Here is a 15,626-nt window from a genome sequence, read left to right as displayed (position 1 = left end):
CAGATGAGAGAACTGAGACATGAAAATCTCGTGGTCTTCTATGGGATATGTCCCGAAGCTCCAAATATCTGCACTGTAATGCATTATTGCAAGAAGGGAAGCCTAAAAGTAAGCATTATGCAACAAGAATGGCTAAGGATTAGTTATACAGAATTGTTAAAGAAATATGTTCCATGCTATATATTCCATGTTATGAAATACTTAGCTTCTCAGACTTTTGGCTAAGTTCAAGTGGTCTTTTTTTTTTTTTTAACCTGTGTCCAATTCTTGGAGACTGCCTGGTCAGTCTCCCTACAGTTTTCTTGGCAAGGCTTTTCGTAAGTAGTTTGCCATTGCCTTCTTCCCAGGACTGAAAGAGAGTGACTGGCCCAAGGTCACTCAGCTGGCTTTCTGCCTAAGGTGGGACTAGAAGTCACAATCTTCTGGTTTCTAGCCTAATGACTTTTATGGCCCTTTTGTATGACATACATAACTGGGTCAAAGTGAGGTAATTGATGTCAGCTATGTCATATGAACAGAAACAAGAGATTAACAGAGGGTTAAACCTCTTGTCTGGCTCTCAGAACAAGGACAAAATCCCACACCACCCCTGAAAATGGGATTCCCCTAAACACTCAGTCTCTAAACAATCAGACTGTCTCCCAGTTTTACTTTTTGGCTTATCCCTCAGCTATAAAATAAGGGACAGAAAGGAAAAGGTGTAGGAAAGCCCATGTTTTGCCAAGTGTTCAGGCAGTGATCAGATGCCCAGACAATTGGTTCTTTTAGATCCAGAGACAATAAGCACACCAGGGAGTAAAGAGATTTTAAGCTTTATTATTAACTCAAGCAAACAGATTTAAACAGAAAAACAATTTAGGCAGATTAAACAGAAACATAAAAAGCATAACATAAATAAAAACCATAACATACCAAGCAAGATGATATCCAATCTCCCATTGGTTGTCAGAAGCCTGTCAATAACAACAGTGGAGATACCCCAAGGTGGCTCAGTTTCCAGAGTACTCAGCCCTAACTCTGTGCAGAAGCTTCCGGCAAATATATCCTAGGGCGGTTCAATTTCCATAGTACTCAGCCCTAAGTCTGTGCAGAAGCTTCCAACTCAAGAAGCAATCTTAAGGTTTTTATCAAAGTCTGGCCCTAAAATCTCATGACCTGTTTCCATGGTACTGAGGCTGCAGGACTCAACCTTGACTAGATAGTTCCCAGGGTCTGGGACACCTGTTTATGACATAATTCAAGAGCCTGGGAAGTTATACAGATAAGCTAATGTTACCATAAACAATCTTGGGGTTTTTTTCAAGAGTGAAAAAAAAGCATGTCAAACAGCTCAGAATGAACTCTAAACTTCTATAATTTTCTTAATATGAAGGTGAAATCAAAACATGTCACTTAAATTCCTCAAAATACAATGGTCTTCCTCAATGCCACTACAGCCCATTCTCTCATACTTTCAGCATAGAGTGATTAGGAAGACACTGAAAATGGTCACTCCTCCTTTGGGACATTGGCTGTCATACCCTGCTGGTATGTCCTTTGTCCTTGTCCTTTGTGCCCTGATCAATGCACATTTGAGGACCTCATGACAGCGTGACAGAACGCAATTAATGTTGCCAGTTTCTGGGCAAGATCTGTTTAACTTTTATATATTTTAACTTCTATATTTTATATTTTAAATTCTATGTTTTACAGTATGTCTTATTTTAATTGTGATGCTTCTGACATGAATAAATAAATAAATAACCTGCTGGTTGATGGACATGCTTTTTCCTGGGCAGCAGCTGACACATGTTCAGCTTTATTGTGCAAACATGGCCAGTGTGTAATTATTTCACTCCTGGATCAGTGTATCAACAGTGTCCTCTTCACCTGTGCATTATTTGTGATCTCAGTATTAACTGCGAAAGAAGATTAAGCAAGATTCAAAATCTTGTTCTACATTATGTAGCCACTTAAGTCCTGTTCAGGCATGAACTCCTAAGTCTTGGAAGAAGGCTCAACACATTTCCACACTTGCAACATGTCCAAAGGCACTGGACTGATTCTTTACCTTTCTTTAATTGAGTAGGGAGATCTAGACAGTAACTGGGATTGGAAACCCTGATAATACTTGCTTTCTCTTGCTGGAGGAGTATCACCACACATTTCTAATCCTTTCAGAATAGCTGTCCAAAAGTCTTACTACTGGTATGTCCATTTGGATCTGGTGTATCACAGCAACAATTGAAATGATGAAACAAAAATGAAAATGAAATAAAGAAATGTAATTTAATTTAATCAAATGAGATGAAGAAATGTAATGTAATCAAATATAATCAAAGATGAAACAAAGCAATTGCTGGTATTTTCAGTGATGAAAATGCAGGATATAAATGGATACATAAATATATAATTTTATATGATAGATGAAATATCTAGATTTTAGGTGCAATTCAGATGTGCCCCTATCTTTGAAAACAGGAATGCTGTGGAGGCACAAATTCAGATAAGTAAGTCAGCTTCTGATTTAAGCTTTCTCTCACTTTGATCTTTTACCAGCATTGATTTTCCAAGATACAGTAATTGTATCTCAGCCTGCAGAAAGAATTTCAAAATGATCTTCAACAATACAGTTTTTCAAGCCAAGTTTTACAGTACTGGCATTTGATGGGCAAGAGCAGAAATCAAAAATTAAACTCCTAGATAAACAAGAAGTTCTTGACTCCCACAAGGTGCTTGCAGGATTTTATTTATGTATCACATTGGAAAACTTTCTCTGGAGCCTGATTCAATATCCTACCCTTGGTATTTCTGCAAGGAAAACATGATAAGATCAATCAGAACAGAACTGCTTTTGTTGAGTTGGACAAACTGAGTCAGTAACATATATGCTGTATGGCTAACCTTTTTACTCCAAACTTCCCACCAATTTTTAATCCCTCTCTATATAGATAGCTAGGTGGAATGGATAAGGATCATATCCTTCTCCTGCTCTCAGTCCAGTGCTCTGAGCCCATAAAGGAGATTATAAGATTCTTATAATCATGAGATTTCAGAAATCAATGGAAATGCCCTAAGTTGAGCAACAGCAAAATGGTGTGTATAAGCATAAAACTATAACTTAGACTGTACTCTTAGTTTTATGTATTGTAAACATATTGAAATTCTGATTGAGTGAACTACATTATAATGGACTGACAAACAAAATATGTAGAGTATGCTCTAAAAACATTAAGAGCTTGTACACAGTAAATGGAAACACACCTGGAGTAGATTAAGGATAAACTGAATTAACAATTCCAAAATCCATCTACAAAAATAATACATAAGATTTTTGCACTGATTCTTTTTTCTAGGATGTTTTGTTGCGTTCTAATATTGAACTGGATTGGATTTTCAAAATCTCTTTTGCCTATGACATAGTCAATGTGAGTATGGAGTGGAAGAATCACTTTGTACTACAAGGACAGTTTGAAAACTGGTAATTAGTATAGCAACTTAATATGAAATAAAACCAATATCTCTATCTTGTCATGGTTGCATGGCAGCTGTATAAGTAGTGTTACTCTGTGAGTGTGTTTATGTGTGCGTGTGCATGTGTAGATAAACCCAAACACTCACACAGGTGTAAATGGGAAAGAATGACTGTGGGACTTAACTGTATACTTACTTTGGATCCTAATTCTAAGGACAAAGGAAATAAAAGAAAAAGGCTATTCCCCGTGTGCTAACTTTTACTGGGTTGAGTTCAGCTTTTAACGAATGAGGTTTTAATTCTCTGATCTGTATTTGGATATTTTAAGTGTTTTTTTTTAAATAAACCTGGGACCTGCCAAAAGGCATAGTAAAACCACAATTCGTATTTCTAGACAATTATCTATATAGTTATCTCTGGTTCTGACCCTCAGAGAAAGATTAGGCAATACTGGCAAACGATAATCTAGAATCAAAAGCTATAGCTATTATGATTAAAGGCAACCTAAAAACTGAAAACTTGCTATTCATGGTGAATACTATACCCTGGCTAACTTCCTTTGCTTAGCATACTGTAGTATACTGATTGGTCTGTTTTTCTGTTAGTAATATCTTTGTATTTCTGTATTCCTTCTCTCTCACACAAACATACACTCTGCTTATTTATTTTCAGGGTATGTTCTTCATCCACAATAGCCCTCTGAAGTCTCACGGAAACTTAAAGCCTACAAACTGCCTGGTAGACAGTCGCATGCAAATTAAGCTCTGTGGCTTTGGCTTATGGGAACTTAAATACAGAAGAAAATCTAGAATAACAACTGAGGAGGAGACAAACTATGCTGGTAAGATCCTTAAGTAATCTGAAGTCCAAAGAACATCACCCATAAAAGCATTTAGTCTGCAACATCTCAGTGTTTAAAGATGTTTAAAAAACATATTGAGGTCATCATCTGCAATAAGCAGATACCTGCCATGTTCAATCACCGTGTTGCATAATTTCACCATTCAATTCTCCATGATATAGAATACTATGCATTACTTCTACCCACCCAATCCTTCAGGGGATAGAATATTAGACTTTACTCTTATCATTAGGACTGTAAAAAGTAATGAAAGCAGAAACTGCCTGCTGTGGATAACACTAGCCAATACTGCTTCATATAGGCATATAAAAAATACCAAAAAGTGTCTGAAAATGGGTGTCTAAGAAATTCCAGTGTGAAATTCCCAAATCCACTCTTTGACTAATGTGCAGTTTATATACCCATAGATTTTTACTTCACAAAATGATGCAATACAGTACTCAGAAATTTTACAACTACTGTATAAATAAATTGCAGATTATTGTAGGACAAGAATTGAGACTAAAGACATTATAGAGTTATTCCTAAAGGCAAGCAAAACTATCTCATAATTTTCCAGACTTGATAAAACACAAAATATTAAAAGATTGCATCAGGTATAATTAGCATTTAAAATAAGAACCCTAAATGTCCACATCCTATTAATCTATTTTCTATTCTTTTCTTTTCTTTTCAGATCTGTACTGGACAGCTCCTGAATTGCTTAGAATGGGGGAGTATCCATTTCATGGCACCCAGAAGGGAGATGTTTACAGCTTTGCTATTATTATGAGAGAACTGATATACAATTGTGAAGATGGTCCATTTCAAGATCTAAATAGGAGTGCAGAAGGTTCTCTTTTTTCCCCTTTTATTTTGAGAACTTGTGTCATTTGTCCTGCAAAGTTGATAGGTAGGAAAATTTGTTTAGACACACACACACACATTTATAATCTGTATGTGTGTGTGTGCACATGCATGTGAGAGAGGAGGAGGAGGAGGACAGTTTACAGAGCATGCAGTCCAAAAGTCCTTGGGTATTACATATGATGTCTGGTAGTTAATCTACACAATGTGTTTAAGATGTGAAGTCCTTGGTGTTCTCTGAACTTGGTTGTTTGCTTGCAGATGTTTCATTACCCAACCATTACCCTTCCCCGATGGGTGGGGGCAAATTAAACAAACAAACAAACAAATAAATAAACTAGGTAACATCATCAGTGCTAGTGAGTGTGGAGTCTGCAGTCATACAGTAGTTTGCTGTGCCACTGTTGGTGGGATGTGATTTTCTCCTTGGTAGGTCCTTGATTAGACTTTGTTTTCTGCTTGATTGTTTGCCTGGTGTTAATCCCTGCTTATCTGGGTCTTGGCTGCTGGAGAGGATGTATTCTGGTCTTTTTGTTTCCTTCTTAGCTTTTTTATTGTCTCTTTTGAATGGTATGTAAATGTAGTTTATCTCTATGTGTCTATTGATGGCTGATTTGTCTGAATGCCAAGCTTCCAGGAATTCCCTAGCGTTTTTAGATTTAACTTCGTCTAGGATGCTCACAATTTCCTAGTCGAAACTATGGCTGAGTCTGTTCATGTGTTGTGAGATTAAGGAATTTTCATTGTGTCTTCTGACTGCTAATTGGTGTTCATGGATGCACTCCGCTAGTCTTCTGCCTGTCTGTCCTACATAGTGGCAGCTACAGTCCTTACCCTGTATGTTGTAGATGACTTGTTTTTTCTTTTTGGAGTACTGGATCTTTTGGTTTACTTAAGATGAGGGCTTTAGTTGGTTTGTGTGTTACGGTGATGCCCTGTGGTTGTAAATAGTAATATTTTGAAATTTTGCTCTGTTCATTAATTCAGAAATAATAAAAAGAATCAAGGACCCTAAGTCTTCTGTTCCGCTGAGACCCTCTCTTTCAGTAGACAAATGCAACAGCAAGGTAACTGAACTTTTGAAGGTATGTTGGGAAGAATACCCAGAAAGGAGGCCAACATTCTCTGATATAAAGACAGCACTAAAAGATGCCAGCCCTGATGGGTAAATTTTCTCCTAATGCAAAAATACATCTGTTTGATATTGTTGTTTATTTGATGATGGTGATGATGTTTAAAATCTTAAAGTGTTGGTTTCTTAATAAAGGTATCAAATGAAGGTAATCCTTGATTCATGACCACAATAGGGACTAGAAAATTCATCATTATGTGGTGTGGTCATTAAGTGGGGCATCACGTGACCACACCTGATTTTTTTGTGGAGGCCATTAAGCAAATCACTCTGATCATTAAGTGAAACATGTGGTTGTTAAGCAAATCACATGGTTCCCCATTGCTTTTGCTTGTTGGAAGCTGGCTGGGAAGGTTGCAAATGGCAATCACATGACCCCAGGATGCTGCAACCTGTCATAAATACATGCCAGTTGCCAAGTGCCCGAATTTTGATCACATGACCATGGGGTCATAAGTGTGAGGAAAGTCATAAGTCACTTTTTTCAGCACCGTCATAACTTCGAACAGTCGCTAAATGAATGGTCATAAGTCAAGATCTACCTATACATCATAAATGAAAGATGAGAGCCAGTTTGGTCTAGTGGTTAAGGTGCTGGGCTAGAAACCAGGAGTCTGAGTTCTGGTCCTACCTTAGGCATGAAAAACGGCTGGGTGACCTTGAGCCAGTCACTCTCTCTCAGCCCAACTCGGTGCAATGTAGACTGGCCTCCTTGTGGTGCACCCCGGGCAATGTGACTTGTCACAGCTAAATAGTCTACACATCTGGCTGCTGGACCTCACAAGGACTTCCCAGCAAGAAAAGCAGCATGAACACCAAACTGCTATGCCATACGATTAAAAAAAAAAAAAGATGTATTGATTAGCATTCTCACATGCTTGCCTCCCCCAAACCAAGAAATGGAGCTAATTGTGAAGAGGAAGAAAAGAACTTGTTGTTTTGTTTAAATGATAATTCAGAAGCTTTGTAACCAGTAGTGTTCTAATACTGAAAGAGTTTGCCCAATGATGGATATATATGTAGATATCCATTATTAATAATTATTGACCAATACTTATAACATTTCATTTTAGCATATCTATCAGCCCATTTTAAAAAGAAAAATCAATCACTAAATGCCAACCCTATAGATAAAATTTTAGAAGCCTATTATCTGATCTTTGGGTTGGTAAGCTGTTGAAAAAAACAGTATTATCAATAATTTTAGTTAAAACTACTGGAGATTGTCATTAGTTTTAATTAATTACTGCTGTAGTTATCAGGTCACTTTCAATTCTATAAGAATCATGCAGGATAAATGTTTTTAATGAGCCAAGTCTCGGAAGCTATAGCACATTCTCCTACATTACACTTTGAAAGAATGGTAAAAACAGTTTCATTCAATATTTACTTATTGAACACTTCCAAAAGCCATTTCAGTATCTTGGACAACATGGTTAATAAACTGGAAAAATATGCAAATCATCTGGAAGAAGTAGTTGAAGCAAGAACAACTCTGTTGTTGGCAGAAAAAAAGAAGACTGAAAAGCTTTTATCAGCCATGCTACCTAGGTAAGTGAAATCCTTCATTTTTTTTTTCTCCTTTATTCTTGAGTAGATTTCCTAAACTGTTTTCAGCCTGCACAGTAGGTCTAGCCCCAAGCTAAAATGAATCTGAATGTATTTTAGGGTGTTTGTGTTACAGTTCCAGTTCTTTTCTCTTTAATAATTAAAAGGTATAGATCACAGAGCAATCTTTACCCAGAGGTCTGAGGGACATAAGGATGGGATGAAAGTACAAATACATTGGTAGACACCATTTTTATTTTATTGTATTTATTGTATTTATTTTATTTTTATCCCGCCTTTATTATTTTTATAAATAACTCAAGGCGGCGAACATACCAAGTACTCCTTCCTCCTCCTATTTTACCATGGAGAATCCTAGTATCTTAGTACATTAATTTGCTATAAACTGTAGTCTGCTTTTTCCTCTAAACTAAAGCATTTTAATTTGCAGGAAGTAGAATTACCTGCAAATGAAATTGCAGAGTAAGAACAAACAGTATTGACTCCTGGCAACTGCCTGGACAAATCCCTGCAATTTTGTTGGCAACATTTTCAGAAGTGGTTTGTCATTGTCTCCTTCCTAGGGCTGAGAGAGAGTGACTGGCCCAAAATCAACCAGTTGGCTTCATGCCTAAGGTGGGACAAGAACTCTCCCAGTTTCTAGCCTGATGCTTTAACCAGTACACCTAACTGGCTCTCAATAATAATAATAATAATAATAATAATAATAATAATAATTCCCACAAATGAAATTGCAAAGTAAGAACAAACTATGGTTTGGAATAGTAGAGTTGGATCTGAATTAAATTGGTTCATCTGGCTGTCTGAAATCGTATCAATTTCAGTAGAACATAAAACAAATAACAGTTTGGATCCATCTCTATAATCAAAGTCTGCTTTGTGTAAAACACATTACAACAGAATCAGACAGCCCTTAATTCTTACATACTAGGAACAAAAACTTATTTTTCTCATCACTCCTAGGGCAAAAATAGAAATATGCAAGCTCAGGTTAAGTCTTTTCATTTGTTTTAATGCATGGGTTGTTTTCTCTACTGATTTGGCATTATATTGGAATGGAGCTGCCATAGCTTTGATTATTAAGAATTAGATGAACCTAGAATGGGGTGTCAAAAACATCTTGGAATAAGGCAATGATAGTGGCAACTCACTTATATAAGGGAAATGGTAATTAAAATACTTCATTTTTATATAGCCTCTAAATATTCATGGCTCAAAATTAATGTCAAGTCATCATTAAGTCTGAATCTGAACATAACAAAGGTCCTTCATCTGTGCTGCTGTTTGGCAGTTTGAATGTTTGCACAGTTGACACTAGATTGCTTAAAATTTTGGCACTCTTGCATCTCTTCATAAACAAACTTTCAGCCAAGGTCACCAATGAGTTGGGGCCACTGCCTTTTTCTAGAAAAGGATGAGCAACTCAAAGCACACAATTTACTTTCATGTAATCCTGGATCTAATTTCAAAGCCCCCTACAAAGAGTCATTTTGATCTAATGTTCTTATTAAAAATCTGCTGAATGGGAAGAAAGAGGGGAAAGAAAACGAGTACTCAGTGAGAGGGCAAAAGGATAGATCCACCCACTTTTTAGTTTGGCTTTGTCCAACTTTTAGGTCTGGTTTTGTCCAACAGTGACTTTAATTCTCCACCCCACCCCCAACCCCCCATTTTTGGCATATGGCTCACAATAGATTGTCCAATTTTTACCTAGTTCTGAGAACTATTTCCCAGACTGACAACAGCATTGAGAGTTATGAGAACTAGGACCAGATGCACTTTGATCCTCCTACACTAAAGTGCCAACTTCCTCCCTCCTCTCAAGCTGGTTGCATTGCAAAAGCACTAAAAAGTGATAAAGATGTTGCCACCACTATAGCGCATACAAAGAGGCTTCCTTCGAAAGTCAATTGGTAGCTAGAATTCCATACTGGAACCTGATCCTTTCTTTCTAATAAACGTCATTAACAGTAGGTTAATTTCTTGGATTTGGAGGTAGAAGTCCTGACTTTTGCAGTACACACATTTTTGGAACAAATAACATTATTGCTATATCTTAAAGATATGTCCTGATTGTGTACTGTGGAAAATAACTTCAGTCCTCCAGTTATAGAATTTGGAACCATCTTGTTTTGAGGATGAGAAATTGTATATAACTTTGCATGACTTTATGATTTTAAAAGTCTGATGTGATTTTCTTCTGAAGTAAATAGAGGGAGAATTTATCTGTCATCCATTTGTGTTCCAGCTTTATAGGAGAACAACTTGTTGCTGGAAGATCAGTGGAACCTGAAAGCTTTGAATCAGTCTCCATTTTCTTCTCAGATATCGTTGGCTTCACCAAATTATGCTCTTTCAGCTCTCCCCTGCAAGTTGTCACTCTCCTCAATGACCTGTATAGTCTATTTGATAATATCATTCAAATATATGATGTCTACAAGGTAGGAAAAAACATTCCCCCAGAAAGGATATCTGCATCTGTCCTCCCAGTATCCATGAAAAAATGTACATAATTTGCCATATATAATTAAATTGTCTGAGAACAGCTGTGGAGATAATTAAGACATAAGGGACATGAGATTCTTTTCACTTAACCATTTTTTGTGTCCTATAAATTCTATATTCTATTGATGAAAACTCAAACTTTCTAAAAATCTCTCCTACTTCCATACTTTTATGAGTTGCTATTAAGTTTTATCATCTGTTCTATCTGGCACCCTACTACATACTAGTACAAGTACAAATGATGAGTTTTGTTGTTTCCAGGTTGAAACTATTGGAGATGCCTATATGGTTGTTAGTGGCCTCCCCATTCCCAATGGGGCAAAACATGTTGAAGAAATTGCCACTATGTCTTTGCACTTTCTCAGTGCAATTATATCCTTCAAAATCAGGCACCTGCCAAATGAGAAACTAAGGGTGCGAATTGGAATTCATACAGGTGAATAGCATCAATTTCTTAGGACTTTCATCTGTTAACTGAATTGACCTTTTGTGGAAATGAATTTATCAGATCACACACTGCTCATTGGCACAGAATTAGCAGAGGTTTGCAATTTATTATTCTTTCTGATTTATTTGAGTAGACTGAGTTGGAAGTGTCCTTTAGACTTAAACCTACACTGTTATATTTCTTCCTTGCAAGATAGAGATCTTTGATCAACTAAGAATAATTGCTTCTTTTATTGGTTAGATTACATTGAAGTTCTCTCAAGTTGTTTGTTTTATAGGATATTAAATGATACGTTGCAAAAATTAATTGCCTTTATGTTTTTCTGTCTGTATTTAAGAGAGATATCACAGCTTTTAAGTCAGTCCTAGAAACTATCCTGAGATATATGCCTGTGTACCAGAGGGTCACAATATGGAATGAGTTAGAACACTGCATTTGATGTCTGTTTTGAGAATTAATCTGGTCACTTGTTATTTCTGCTTTCGATTCTAGTACAGTATAGAAATCATATACATCATATTAAGTCATGGTTTAACTACTTTTTTAATATTGGCTATTATACATGCTTTATTAACTGCAATGGTTGTATTCACATAACAAGCTAAGGCAAAATCAAACAAGCCATGTTATATCTTTGTATGATGTGTCAACCAGTCACTGACTGAGGAGAGGTAATGAAACTATATTCTTCTTGCCTCCCTACTCCCAGATGTCTGCTGGTGTCCTTTATATATTCAGAGGAAGAAAGAATGGAGCTCTGCATGTTAAAATCTGTACACATATCTCAAAGGACTAATCTCCATGATACATAACCAGACTGTTGTGATTATGTATATTTAAGGCTGGAGTATTAAGAATATCATTATTTACATACAGTATTTCACCTATGTGCTATATTACCAAAACAACTTTACTAGTGTTGCAGGTATATAGGTGATCCATTAGGATACTTTTTGCATTATACTTGCCTGAACCATCCACATAAAATACTTTTTTTCAGAAAAAAGGATATAGTCAGAACAAAATAAAGTGTATTAAAAGTGTTATTTTATGCTGGGAAAACAAGATATTAGATGTAAATGGATTTGTAATTGGATTCCAATTGGCTCATATTTTAGTCCCTCCTAATAGCTATCCAGTGATGGACTGTAGTGGGAAGGTGCTTAACCTGACCCATGTTCTTAGGCGTAGTCTTGTGCAACTTTGGTCCTGTATTGCTAGGAAAATAGTTTCTTCAAGAAACACTTTAGAATAAGAGCATTCATTAGAATAGGAAAGTCATTACAGCTTGGAAAACAAAATATATGTAAAAAGTACTCATTCCAATGTTCAGATCACATGCCCTAAAATCCAAATTTTGTTTCTATATTTCAGTAAGAAATAAAGCGTGCCAGAATCTTATACTTCTTTTCTGTGTGGCTGAAGTAATTCTTAGTGCTTGTCATTTCAGGCCCTGTTGTTGCAGGAGTGGTAGGCATCACAAGGCCACGATATTGTCTCTTTGGAGACACTGTGAACACAGCCTCACGGATGGAAAGTACCAGTTTACGTATGTTGTCATTCATTTCTTACAGAGAAAACAAAAGGTTGATGTAAGCCATATGTATCATTTTATTAGTGCATCCTGTTTCATAAATCAATGCACAGCAGGCTATAGGAGAATAAATGGACAGCAGTAACAGGTACTCATAAGATTTTTGTTGTACTGCTGGGAAGTTGCAGGGAAAGAGTATTATCTTTATGCCCTGGTTGAGGAAGCACCTGGCTGCTCCTTATTAGAAAAAAGAGGACTTCAAATTAGTTCTTAAATATAAAAAACACATGAATTGCAATCAGCTTGACACCTGGACCCGAATAAGTAATTAAGAGTTAATAGATGGGGAAAAAATTATGTTATTACTCTTTCAAAAACTTGCCATAGTTGCATAATGTAAGTGTCTTTCTCTCTCCATCTCTTAGCTCTGCAAATCCATGTTTCTAATATCTCAGCAAATGCTCTTCAAAGAATTGGAGGTTATAATTTGCAAGAAAGAGGAACTGTAAGAATAAAGGTATGCCTTCCATAGAATCAAATAATACTGTAGCTGGGAAGAAGGAATGGGTTAGAAGAGAAAATTGTTAAATGAAGATTTAGCAAGCCAGAATACAATACATTCTGGCTAAACCTCCCTGTAGCTGCATATTGTGTGGAGAGCCTTTAATTTGACAATGTGTAGGTACTATTAAACTCCAGCTGTCTTCAAAGCTAGTCAGCATTGCTAAAATTGTGAAAGATGATGGGAACTGAAGTGCAGCAACACTGAAAATGTGCCTTATTGCCCATCCCTATCTCAGGGCTTGGACATTACAACCATTTGTAAATTGGCCAGTACTTTGGGCAATCCCTACATTACCATTGTGCTTTTTCCAGTACAAATATATGCATGCAGCCCAGCTTGATGATTAACAGTTTTAAGAGATAGTAAAGTTTTCTTTAAATCTAGCTTGCTTCTTGGCAATTCCATGAGTATGTGCATATAATTCTCCAATGTAGCCTAGAACCCTGAGTCTCTCACTCACCTGTTAACCAGATTTGAGCCAGCTCAGCTTTTTTGCGAAAGCAGTCAAAGTCAGCCAGATGTTATCACTTTGTTGAGCCATTTAAGCAGAGAGAATCCAAAATAAAAGTCAGAGAAAGTATTGTAGCCAGAAATATTGGATGGCTTCTCAGAAGCAGAGTTTTTACAAAGAAAGATTGGAATAATAAAGAAAAAGTGGCAGACCCAAGATTCCATTTTCTCCATTTCTTCTTCATTACCATTTCCCTTGAAGGAATACTCTTCATCTTGTTAAATGCTAATCCTTTCTAAAAAGCTGGCAGTCTTTTAAAACCTTCTGCAGTTATGGGTGTTGAGACCTACACACATGGGTAGCTTTGCTTTTGACATTATGTAAAAAAAACCTCTGTTTTTGTTGATTGCTAGGGCAAAGGACAGCAAAGAACTTTTTGGCTGAAAGGCAAGGCTGGATTTGACATGCCTCTACCAGATTTCAACAGCAGGTTTCAACAACAGCTGAAGGGAAATGTGGAGGCAGGATCTGTAGCTAATCACTTGACCTAAATGTATCAGTTGAATGAGATAATTGCTTATAGATAAATTGTAAATGGAATCCTGTTTGGAAAAGGATCATATGGCCATTTCTCATGATAATATGTCATGTGAAGCAATATGAGAGACTATCAGTACAATACTATACATATCTTCCTTTAGTTTAATACGAAGGCATGGTTGGTTTCTTCTACAATTTTTTCCTTTTCTCACATTAAACTTCTTTTTAGCTTGGCCTTTGCTTAGTCTTATGATTTCTGAATTAACTTCTACTGGGTCACTGATCCACCCATATTAACTTTTACATTCCAATCTAGAGATAGCAAGGATAGAATTGCTCAGATCTCTTAAGTTGCATAATTACATATTGCTGTATACAAAATACATAGAATTGCTCTGCCTTCTAATACCTAAACTTTCAGTCACAGGGAAACAGTTCAAATCACTGTGATTTTAACTCCAGAAATGCTTCTTTTCCATCTTTATGTCCAGGTAGTTTAGTCTTAGAGATGAAAAAAATAAAATCATTTGCAATGAAAAGCATCTGAAATAAAAGTTCATAATGTATAGAAGTAGACTAAGATGCAGTGTTCCAAACTCAAACCAACCAACCAAGCTTGTTTTAGTTTAGAAATGAATGGATTCAAATGAAAAGAAAGTGGCACTCAGATCAGCAGGAGGCTCTCTTCAAGATACAGTACCTCACTGCCAGAGGTGCATCTGTCTGACATGTGGGAAATACTGTACTTCTCTCTCATATAGCCCCCAGGCTGTGGAATATGCTCCTAAGGAGATGTTCCTGGCTTCTACTCTTCTAGTATTTAGAAATTTGGTAAAAAGACATCTTTTTCTCCATGTTGTTAAGTTTAATTGTAATTGTTTTATTTTAACGTTTGACATTTATCTGTATTTTAGTTGCATTGCTGTTTAGCCTACAGTTTGTACACTTTATACTATTGTAAAATTGCCTTGTCAAACTGGTAGAAAGGAGTGCTATAAATTTAATAAATAAATAAATATCTAACCACTATTGAGCAAGAAATCTGTTAAGCTGCGGTAAAGCAAGGAAAAATAACTGCTGGATTTAAACTGCCCTCTCATGTTGACAGAAGGCAATCAATAGCTTCAAGTGGCTTCATTCTAGAATCTTATCTAGCCATGCAATATTAAGTATCAAGTTCAAGGCAAGGAATGCTACAAACTATCTTACTAGGCTTCCAAAGAGCTATAAAAAGATAACTCTTTAAGTACTTGGGGACTGGGAGGATTAACCCATCCCTAGCTGGTGGCACATCTATGTTGTTGTGTTCTGTGAGGTCTCCCAATATTGATTATGCTTTTAATTCAATGCTATCAGTGGAGGTAACCCACTTGAAACATGGGAACCGAGTGGCACTGATCCCATAGCAAATAAATATATGCCTTATAAGTCTAAATAATGCTAAATGCTAGGCTCTGCAGCACTTCAGATTTCATTCCAAGAAGGTGCTTTGATGAACATGGAAGCATAAGCATAATACCTATCTGCAAGTCTCTAAAGCAGCTGTGTCTTTTTCTGTGATCATGTGGATCCACTACACAGCTGCTGTACAATCTTGTAAAAAAACCATGGCTGCTTTAAAAACTTTCAGCCTTTATGTGCTACATTTGCTCCAAACTTTGAAGTATCTTTTGGGAATAGTATCTGAAATAGTATCATGGTCTGCGGTATCCAAGAAATT

At 36.5% G+C, this 15,626-nt stretch overlaps 1 protein-coding gene across 1 annotated transcript in view; it reads left to right on the top strand.

Moving 5' to 3' along the window:
• The window catches only part of LOC134500470 (guanylate cyclase 2G-like), a 46,272-nt gene extending 32,355 nt beyond the window's left edge, over positions 1-13,917 (top strand). Inside the window, exons 10-20 of the mRNA XM_063307806.1 lie at positions 4-108; positions 3,336-3,407; positions 4,127-4,295; positions 4,993-5,148; positions 6,150-6,327; positions 7,705-7,845; positions 10,112-10,304; positions 10,630-10,804; positions 12,267-12,365; positions 12,776-12,867; positions 13,780-13,917. Coding sequence (XP_063163876.1) covers positions 4-108; positions 3,336-3,407; positions 4,127-4,295; positions 4,993-5,148; positions 6,150-6,327; positions 7,705-7,845; positions 10,112-10,304; positions 10,630-10,804; positions 12,267-12,365; positions 12,776-12,867; positions 13,780-13,917 — 1,518 coding nt within the window. The remainder of the gene's footprint in view (positions 1-3; positions 109-3,335; positions 3,408-4,126; positions 4,296-4,992; positions 5,149-6,149; positions 6,328-7,704; positions 7,846-10,111; positions 10,305-10,629; positions 10,805-12,266; positions 12,366-12,775; positions 12,868-13,779) is intronic.
• The last annotated feature ends 1,709 nt before the right edge of the window (positions 13,918-15,626 follow it).

The sequence above is a fragment of the Candoia aspera genome, chromosome 6 (assembly GCF_035149785.1).
Source record: "Candoia aspera isolate rCanAsp1 chromosome 6, rCanAsp1.hap2, whole genome shotgun sequence".
NCBI lineage: Eukaryota > Metazoa > Chordata > Lepidosauria > Squamata > Boidae > Candoia > Candoia aspera.
Note: the sequence above shows the minus strand (reverse complement) of the source record. Positions and strands in the feature narration are given on the sequence as shown.